Source organism: Arachis ipaensis, chromosome B1 (genome assembly GCF_059453495.1).
Source record: "Arachis ipaensis isolate K30076 ecotype BB chromosome B1, ASM5945349v1, whole genome shotgun sequence".
Lineage (NCBI taxonomy): Eukaryota > Viridiplantae > Streptophyta > Magnoliopsida > Fabales > Fabaceae > Arachis > Arachis ipaensis.
Window position 1 is genome coordinate 13876061 of NC_142436.1, and position 10330 is coordinate 13886390.

At 35.5% G+C, this 10330-nt stretch overlaps 1 protein-coding gene across 1 annotated transcript; it reads right to left on the minus strand.

The window, feature by feature from the left end:
• Positions 1-1564: 1564 nt before the first annotated feature.
• Positions 1565-2266, minus strand: LOC148575776 (uncharacterized). The gene has a single exon (XM_088502547.1). It carries the CDS (start codon positions 2264-2266, stop codon positions 1565-1567), a length of 702 nt encoding a protein of 233 aa, XP_088358673.1.
• Positions 2267-10330: the final 8064 nt, after the last annotated feature.

Consider the following 10330-nt stretch of genomic DNA (forward strand, 5'->3'; position numbering starts at 1 on the left):
TTTGAGAATCTCTCATGCTATCTCTGTTCAAGCTCATTATGATAAGGAAGAGATAAAGCTTGAAGCGGAATTGGCCTAGATTAATGAAAAACTTGCCAAAATTCGCAAGAGAAGAGCTGATATAGCCACACCTCTGGCCACTGCCCAGCAAGAATAACAACAACTCATCCAAGAAATTGTTTCTATTGAGACCAAACAAGAAGAATGTGGGAGACAACTTGAGAAGGTCCAATACGAAAAATTTAGGTATGCTGAGGCACTTTCGGCTCTGAACAATGAAAGGATAAAGCTATGCTCGGACTTGGCAAGACTCATGGCGGCTCATATTTCTTCTCCTTAAATTCCAGATTTTGTAATAGTTTCCCTTTCTTTCGAACTTATGCATATTGGGTTTAATCTAACAAACAATAACATTGCTTTAAATACTTACCATTAATCGAGTCGACGATATTTCCCAATTCAATATCTTTGATTCGATATGCATTCCCCGAATACAATCCTATCACTTCGAACGGGACCTCCCAATTATGAGACCATTTGCCAAGAATTCTTGATTTCTTTTCCATTGGCAAAATAACTTTCAAAATCAACTCACCTATACTAAAACATTTCTCTTTTATTCGATGATTATAGTTTTGAGCAATACTTTCCTTTTGTCGAATCATAGTTTCAAGTGCCAATATCCGCTCTGAATCCAATTCGTTTAACTCATCAAACATAGCATTCCAATAATCATCGACTGGTAAGTCGTTCTGTTTTGATGCCCTCAAAGTATTCAAATTAATCTCCAAGGGAAGCACAACATCATGACCATAAACTAATTTATAAGGTGACGTACCCGTCGATCCTCTTGGTGAATTTCGATAAGCCCGCAATACTTGACTTAACATTTCATGCCAAGTTTGAGGTCTATTTCCAATTTGTTTTTTAATCAAACCTATCAGAATTTTATTCGCTGCCTCAACTTGCCAATTAGCCTGTGCATAATAAGGGGTTGAATTAACCATATTGATATTCCTCGAGGTTGCACAATTTTTAATTCACAGACCAGTAAACATAGTCCCTTGATCAGTGCTCAATGTTTGAGGAATCCCAAATCGATGAATAATATGTTCCTCAATAAATTCTATAATTTCATTTTGACTAACTTCTATTAGAGGAACTGCTTCAACCCACTTTGTGAAATAATCAATTGCAACCAAGATAAATTTATGATGTTTCGATGAAGGAGGGTGAATCAAACCGATTAGATCCAAAGCCTAACCTCTAAATGGCCATAGTTTTATGATCGAATGCAACTCAAATGCTGGGATTTGTTGTATCGAATCATACTTTTGACACTCCTGACATGCCTTTGCATATTCAATACAATCTTTGATCATAGTTGGCCAATACACATGACTGCGATATAACACCCATTTCATCTTCTTTCCAGCTTGATGGGCACCACATATCCCTTTATGGACTTCGCCTAAAGCAATATTTTGATCATCTTGGCCTAAACATCTCGACAAACTTCCATCGATTCCTTTGTTATACAATTCATCAGCCATTAAGACAAAATTTATTGCTTGTAATTTATCTTTCTATCAACTGGGATACTGGGATTCTTTAAATACCCAGCAATAGGCTTTCTCCAATCATTATCTTCCCATTCATCTATACACAAATCCTCTCTTTCATCTGCAGGCACTAAAATTTGATGGATGCTAGCTAATTTTCTCAAAGTTTTTGGGCTGACTTTATATCTCGAAGCAGTTTGGGCTAATTCATTAGCAATCTCATTATGAATCCTTGGAATGTGAACCAAAAAAAATTTTCGAAAAGAAGTCAAGAACTCCCAAGCCATTGTTAAATATTTTTGCAACTTCTCATTATTGCATTTAAACTCCTTCGATAACTGCTTTAAAACTAACTGAGAATCGCCTAGGATTTGGACTTCCAAAGCCCCTTTATCGATCAATATTTCAAGACCTATAATTAAAGCTTCATACTCTGCCATATTATTCGAGTAAGGATACTTTAACTCGAACAAACACTCTGATGGAATCCCCTCTAGTGAGATAATAAGAATTCCAACCCCTGCACCATCTTTGTGCTTCGATCCATCAAAATACAACTTCCAATAATCAACTTTTATGTTGATTAGATTTGCCCCCTGGTCATTCAGATTATTTGAATTATCAACAAGAAAATCTGCAATGACCTGACCTTTTACAGTTTTGGCCGGGACATATTGTAAATCAAATTCAGTCAATGCTAGCATCCATTTCCCTAAACGACCTCGTAACATCAGGAACTCAACATATATTTGATGAGATCAGTTTGTGCTACAACTTTTATTGACTTGGCAACCATATAGCATTTTAGCTTCATACAAGCATAGTACAAAGATAAACACAACATTTCTATCGGGGAATACCTCGTCTCGATATCAATTAACACTCGACTAAGGAAATAAACTGCCTGTTCGTGCCCATTCTCATCATCTTGGGCTAACATGTACCCAATTGCGTTTATAGATGCTGCAATGTATAATTTTAAAGGCTCATATGGACGAACGTTCACCATAATCGGAGCCTTAGATAAATAAGCCTTAATCGAATTGAATGCTAGTTGATGTTCATTTGTCCATTTGAACTGTAAGTCATTCTTTAGTTTCACTAAAGGTGCAAACACTCGAGTTCGGTCAGAAAGATTCGAGATGAACCTCCTGAGGTAATTCACTTTTCCTAGGAAGGATTGTACTCCCTTTTTCGATTTGGGCATAGACAATGCTAATATTGCATTGGCCTTATTTTTATCGATTGCAATTTCCTTTTTATGAACAACAAAACCCAGGAAGTTCCTGGCCGACACACCAAAAGCACACTTTAAAGGATTCATCTTTAATCCCTTCTTCCTCATGGTGACAAAGGATTTTCTTAAGTGATCAAAGTGTTGATCCACCGAAATCGATTTGACCATAACGTCATCGATATATACCTCTATAAATTTCCCAATAAATTCATGGAATATAGCATTCATTGCTCGCTGATAAGTTGCACCAGTATTTTTCAAACCAAAAGGCATGACCACCCATTCATAGGTGCCTAATGCTCCTGGGCAACGAAAAGCAGTTTTGGACACATCATCTTCTGCAATGAAGATTTGGTTATATCCCGAAAAACCGTCCATAAAACTTAAAATTTCGTTCCCTGCTGCAGAATCAATTAACATATTCGCAATTGGTATAAAATACTCATCCTTCGGAGTAGCATTGTTCAAATCTCGAAAATCAATGCATACTCTTAGCTTTCCATTTTTCTTCATTACAGGCACAATATTTGTAACCCATTCAACATATCGTGCAGTCCGAATAAACTTTGCTTTAATTAACCATTCTATTTCTTCCTTAATCTTTTGATTGATTTTTGGAGCAAAACGATGAGGGGTTTGCTTCACAGGTCGAGCAGTTGGTTTCAATGCTAATTGATGTTCTACAAGAGAACGATCGAGACCAGTCATCTTATGATAATCCCAAGCAAAAAAATCTTTAAATTCATGTAAAAGATGGAAAAGCTCAGTTTAAAAATGGTCAACAAGATTTTTGCAAAGATATGTAATTCGAACATCATCAAGAATCCCCAAATTAGTTTCTTCTAAGGGATCTTGAGATTCAAACCCTTTGAAATGGTCATCATCTTTTACTAAATATTTTTTGAAATCCAAAGGTTCTAAATCATAGATGCAATCGAAAGAGAGATCAACAGATTCATTAGAAATAGAATATACTGGATCATTTACTAGATTAATATTAACTAGATTTTCAACACAATGTGCTTCTGCTATTAAATCAGCAGTTTGGCTTGAAGCATCACTTGCATTACATGAAGAAGAAAAACTAAAACCATGACAAAACTCGATAGAAGGCATCAAGTTACTACAACGACTTAAAGAACTTGCATTCCTAAATGATTCCATTTCATCAGAAGAACCACTTTTATTTCCTACAGAAAGAGAATTACTTAGATAATTATGTAAAGTTACCAGGTAGTCTGAAACATCCTGAACCTAGTCCATCGAACAAACCTTCAGTAACCCTCAAGAAAGACAATCCCAGCCAGTCGAGCTTACATTCAATTGCGGGTAACGTAACTTCACTGTTAGACCTTCCGAGGACAAGTAACAACCTTCGCAATTGTAAGAGTTCAGCGTCCTGTCAACATTTAAAGGCTTTAGTTTTGGATTATACATCCTGAAATCGACATGGAGTTGCTCAACATAAAGATTCGAATCTGCCTTAACATCTCAGGTTTGCCATCTTCTGTCCACAGAAGGACGCTTTGATGCACAGTCGAAGGTACAGCTCCAACACCATGGATCCAATCTCGCCCCAATAAAGTATTATAACTTGCTTTTGATGGTACCACCACGAACACAGTATTTCATTTGGATGATCCAACCTTTACTCCCAAAGTAACAAGACCTTTAGCTGGCATTGAAGAACAACAAAAATCTGTCACAGCAATGTTAGTAGGGACCAGATCATCAGGATGCTTTCCCACTTTCATCAGCATCCTTTCTGGCAAGAGACTTATTACTGCTCCGCCATTGATTAGAAATTTATTTACCTTCGTCCCACTCAAAGTAGTGGTGATATGGAGTGGGCGGAGATGGGATCTCTGCCCTTCTGTAGGCCTTAGAAAATAACCTAGTTCATCCTCATATCCGATGAAGGAAAAAGCTTCTTCGGCTTCCATGTCATAGTCTTCCTCTGGGTCACCTTTGTATTCCCCCAGATACTTAGTTGGAATAATCGAAATCGTTCCAACCATTTTATCATCCCCTTTCTCGAAGTACTCTTTATCCAAATCAACTTCCTTGCCTTTGTCGACACCCGAGGAATGAGCTATTGCCTTGTCTTTTTCCATCTTTGCAGGAGATGGAATCCCCTTCGGACACGTCTCTCCATCAGAAGGAAAAACAATCCGGGAATGAATGGAAGGTGTTGCCCCCTTGCTTATGTCTGCCTGAGGCTTGTTATTTTGATTGAGATTTCTTCTACCCCTACCCCTGGGGTATCCTCTGGCTCTACCACGGCGATAAGGATACTGATTTTGAGGAGGTCCTCGATGTTCTCACTGTGGGTTTCGTCGATAGAGAGCATATCGATTCTGGAATTCCTGACAATTCCGAATCCATTGTACACCTATAGCCTGAGACCGGCTCAAAGGAGCAACCAAATTTTGTTGAGGGGTCTTATAGCTTTGACCCTCTATCCGCCGAATTGGCTGCCTCTGCCGTGCTTGCTCCTCTCTATGAGCTAATTCTTTCTTCATCCTTTCTTTCTCGAAAATGGCTGCAGCTTCAGCATCAAATACAGCATTACATTATGGACATAAAGACACGTCATGATCCTTAATCTTTTGCTGTACCAAGAAATCGAGCAAGCCATCTCCTGCTCGAGGATATACAGATCGAACTTGTGACTCGAAATCGTCCAAAGCCACATCAAAGTCATAAGACATACCAACCATATTCACTCCAAAACACGGTTCAACAAAACTAGCATCCGCATCAAAAGGATCAACATCCACTTTCATTTCTTTCTTTCCATCGTCAAACTTTAAACGTCCTTCCATTATAGCTTCCTGAATTAAGTCTCTGAAACGAACGCAACTGTTAGTCGAATGACTGGTTGCTTGGTGAAATTTACAATAAGGTTTCCCTTTCAAATCTTTCACTGATAGTAAAGTTCTACCCTCAGGCAGAATTAATTATTTATCTTTAAGCAACACATAAAAAATTTGATCAGATTTCGAAATATCAAAACTATATTTCTTTCCACTTTTCTGTTTTGAATCATTCAACTTTTCATTACTAGGAAGCTTTTTAAGTAAAGAACAAACATATAAAGGTCCCTTTTTAAGTTTAGCCAAATCGATCTCTGTCCCGAAATCGAATTCCTCTTCCGAGGACTCCATAGCCACATAAGCAACTTTCTCCTTTCGAGTGAAAGGCCTACTCTTTACCTTCTGCTCACTTCTATGTTTCTCCTTCTCTTTTTTCATAAGTTCAACCTGACGAACCCTTTCAGCCAAATGGGCTAGATCAGGGATATGTACATTGAGCAACTTTTGACGCGTATAAAATCCTAACCCCATAACCGCTATTTTTACCACTTCATTCTCGGGTAATGAAACATAACATCTACTTCTAGCATTTTTGAAACGTATCATATAATCATCAATGGTCTCACCATCCTCACGTTTTAAAGCAACTAGATCAGTAACTGCTACATTCAATTTCCCTCGATAAAATTGAGCATGAAAAGCAGTTTCTATCTGATTCCATGTCGCTATCGAATTCGACCTGAGATTCAAAAACAAAGTAAACACATTCTTCGTTAACGAAGAAGGAAAAAACTTCATTTTCAAATTCTCATCATTGGCTAAATTTCCAATCTCAACCAAATATCGAGCGACATGTTCAGTAGTTGACTCTCCGACTTCCCCTGCAAATTTTGTGATTATCTTCGAATTTTTTACCCCCTTGGCACTTCAGCCATTTGAACAACTTGAGGGAAAGCAGACACAAAACGAGGTCGATTCATAAAGCCAACATTTAGACCGACCCGATTGAGTACTTCTTCCACAATTCTTGTAACTTGATAACGTTCACCACCATGATTAGCACGTAATCTGGCTAGAACCTTATCAGCATCTTGACCACGGGGAACTATATGAGGATTTTCTCTATTCAAAACATTGTTTTCATTTTGAAACACATTTTCGAATCCTTCATTATTCCCCCTGGCATCATGCCTTTCACCTTCCTCATAATCTACGATTCGAGCAATTCGTTCGACTTGTCTAGCAAGGCGTTCAAATTTCGATTCGTGATCAGCTATCATAGGATTTAGAATTGTAGTCATTTGTTGAGTTAACAAATTTACTAAGTCATGATGACTTTCCTCTACTTGTTGTCGATATACTGCCATAGAATTAGCAACATTCGAAGTAGAGCCCACATTATAGTCATGGGAGTACTCAGAATGTTGTTGTGGATTTTGAGAATTATTCCCTTTATTTACACTCCCAAATCGAACGGGAGGAACAAAACTACCCACTAGTAGAACATAACCAGGAGGGAGACCATAAGGAGGCCAACCAGTGGGTAATGGAGGCTGTGTCGGTGGTAAAATACCACGCGGACGAATATTGCGTCCGACACTCTAGTTTGTATGGTAGTAACCACTATACTTTCACTTCCAATTACACCTTCTGAACGTGAAGTCATGTCTGCCGATTGCACATTTACTGGTATACTATCATTGGTGGATGAACCACCATTCACATTCGACAATTCATCAGCCATGTGAATGATCTTTCCACTTCTCAATCGCAAACACCAAATGACACCAAAAAACTATTTGACACACTTCAATTTAAAATTGTCCCACCGGGCGTGCCAATTTGTTTTGTCGATTTTTAGCAAATTGATGATGGTTCGATATCTAATAGTCTGGGAGCGAAACCTACTCCTCTTTTGCAGGTACTAGTTTTCTATAAGTGTATCATAGTGCTTTCGATTAGACAAATTTAAAAAAAAAGTAAATTAAAACTTATAAAAGAATAAAAGAAGTAAAACAAAGTATTCGGAAAGGTAATTAACTGAAATCGAAAGAAATTGCATTAAACTTTAAAGAAAGCAATAAAAAATGCCTCCGACAGGGTCAAAGGACTTTGGACATGAAAATTAGAAGTACTGAAATGTAAATTGCGTTCGAAATATAATCATTGCTTGAAACAAATTTTCTTGAAAGAATAAAGTTTACATGAAACTTAAAAAGAAAGTAAAGACATGTGGAAGGAACCTTATAGATAATTGACTCGAGTCAGACTCAGAAAGTCCCTGGGATGTGAGTGTGCGTGAGTAATTTTTGAAATAAAGTTCCAACCCTTATTTCCTAAAACTTTCTAATATTTATAGCCTATTTCTATAACCGATCATTAATAGCATAATGATATCCCGTACACACACTCTCAAATAACCGTTCCCACTCTCTTGCTAATAAACGTTACTCTTCAATTCATCACATGGTGATAACCTTTAACTTATCGACACAATATAACTGTTCGATTTTCCTTTCGAGCTCCTATTCGATTTCTCAACTGCTTTCTCATTCGATTTACAAAAAATGACTAAATCGAATACCTGCAGAATAACTCCCAATAAATACCTGCACACATGTCATTTTAACCTTTATTCTCACCTCGACCTCCTTTCATAGCTTCGAATCAGAATATCCTAATCGAAAATATCTGTCGACTAACAAACATATAAAGAAACAACTAATATAAAAATTATTCTAAAAAATTTAATAATTAGCTCCAGCTCATTCTATAATAATAACAGTAATAATAATTAAAATAACACTTTAATAATAATAATAATAATAATAATAATAATAATAATAATAATAATAATATGGATGAATGAGTATGAATCATAAAGTGAGATAGAGTGCAAAGAGAAAAAATATTTTACGAAAAACGTGTCTTCTTTTCATAAATTGGTACTATGCCTCTCAACCGTTGATCTTGAATAATCCAACGGTAATTTAAAATAACATTCCATAATTCAGAATTATACACCAAAATCATAATTCATCTGTATTACACCATTTTACGTATCATATTAAAAAAAATCCTTCTTAATTCGTAATATATACCAAAATTTAGATTTCAATATTTTTATCTAAGCTATTTTGAGTAAGATATCATATTTTGATGACAATTTTTTATCCAAAATAGTTATTTTTATCCGTAAGGGAATATAAATCTTTTAAAATTATGTCGATCTTGGTATTATAGATTATGACACAAAAAATTTATAGCATTAAACTACTTTTATAAAATGATCGTAAGGGACAAAAGTCCCGGTCGGCTAAGAAGACCAGAGTCTTAAACAAAATTAAATAATAAGTTTTTTAGTTATTATTTTCAAATGAAAGAGTTTAATTTTTTACTTAATTTTAACATTTGTTATCTACAATTTGAAAGAATTTAACGTGTATATTTTTATATTTGATTAGATATTAAGTTTGTTGCATAAATAGAAATAATTAATTTTTATGCTTACTATTTAAAAATAATTTTTTTCTATATATATAAAAATATAATTAGATATTAACATAAAAAAATTTATATTGATAGTTATAAAATTAACTCATTTTTTTAAAAATAATTGAATCTTAATTTTAACTTTTAATCACAATATTAGTATTTTTTAAATTATATGTAATAAATATGTAAAAGAAAAGAAGTAAAAATATATATTAAAAAGATAAGCAGTAAAAATTTAAAATTAAATAAAAATATGTATATAATAATATTTTTTATTTAAATTATATTATGTTGTTAATTTTATTTTTTGTAGAATATAAAGGTAGAGAAAAATAAAGAATATGAGAAAAGAGAGAGAAAGATAAAGAAGAAGAATGAGAGAGGGAGTTTGTTAATTTTGGAAGCTAAGAAAATTTTTTATTTTAATTAGGGTAAAAAACCCTAATAAGCCAAGGCAAGAATCATCTAACGTAAATACGCCAAAGCGAAACTCGTTTCAGCAATAAGCCAAACACTATCTTAATGTAATTCGAACCAGGGTGGTTCGAACTACAATCCTTAATAAATCGAACCAGGTTGGTTCGAATTAGGGTGAGAGAAACGTTGAACGTAATTCGAACCAAGATGGTTCGAACTCAAAATCAACGTAATTCGAACTAGGGAAGTTCGAATTATGCACTCGAAATCAAACCATGTAATTCGAACCAACCTGGTTCGAATTACACTTGAAATGGCTCCTTAGGGTTTTATGTTAGTGGTTTATGTTAGTGGTTTAGGTTAGTGGTTTAAGTTAGTGGTTTAAGTTAGTGGTTTATGTTAGTGGTTTATGTTAGTGGTTTTATGTTAGTGGTTTTTTGTTGGTGGTTTATGTTAGTGGTTTATGTTAGTGGTTTTATGTTAGTGGTTCTACTTAAGCTGTTCTATGTTAGCGGTTTAGTTGTGCGGTGTATTGGTTTGTTTTGCATGTGGTTCTTGTTGATGTATTTTTATGCGGTTTTACTTAGTATAATGTTTTGTTGATGATTTATCGTGTTGGTGGTGTTTGTCGTAGTTTATTAAGCTGGTTCTAACAATGCGGTGCATTTCATGCGCAGCCTCAACGATGCATCAGGAGCATGCGTCGGCAGCAGGGCATGCGACTGGATGACAGATACGTTCCGTACTTGCAGACGGCCGGTCTATACCATCCAACGGAGTGCCCTGAAACACCCTCCTGCCTC

Excerpts from the sequence above, each read along its gene's own strand:
- LOC148575776 (XM_088502547.1), bottom strand. The coding sequence starts at position 2,266 with ATGCTAGCATTGACTGAATTTGATTTACAATATGTCCCGGCCAAAACT.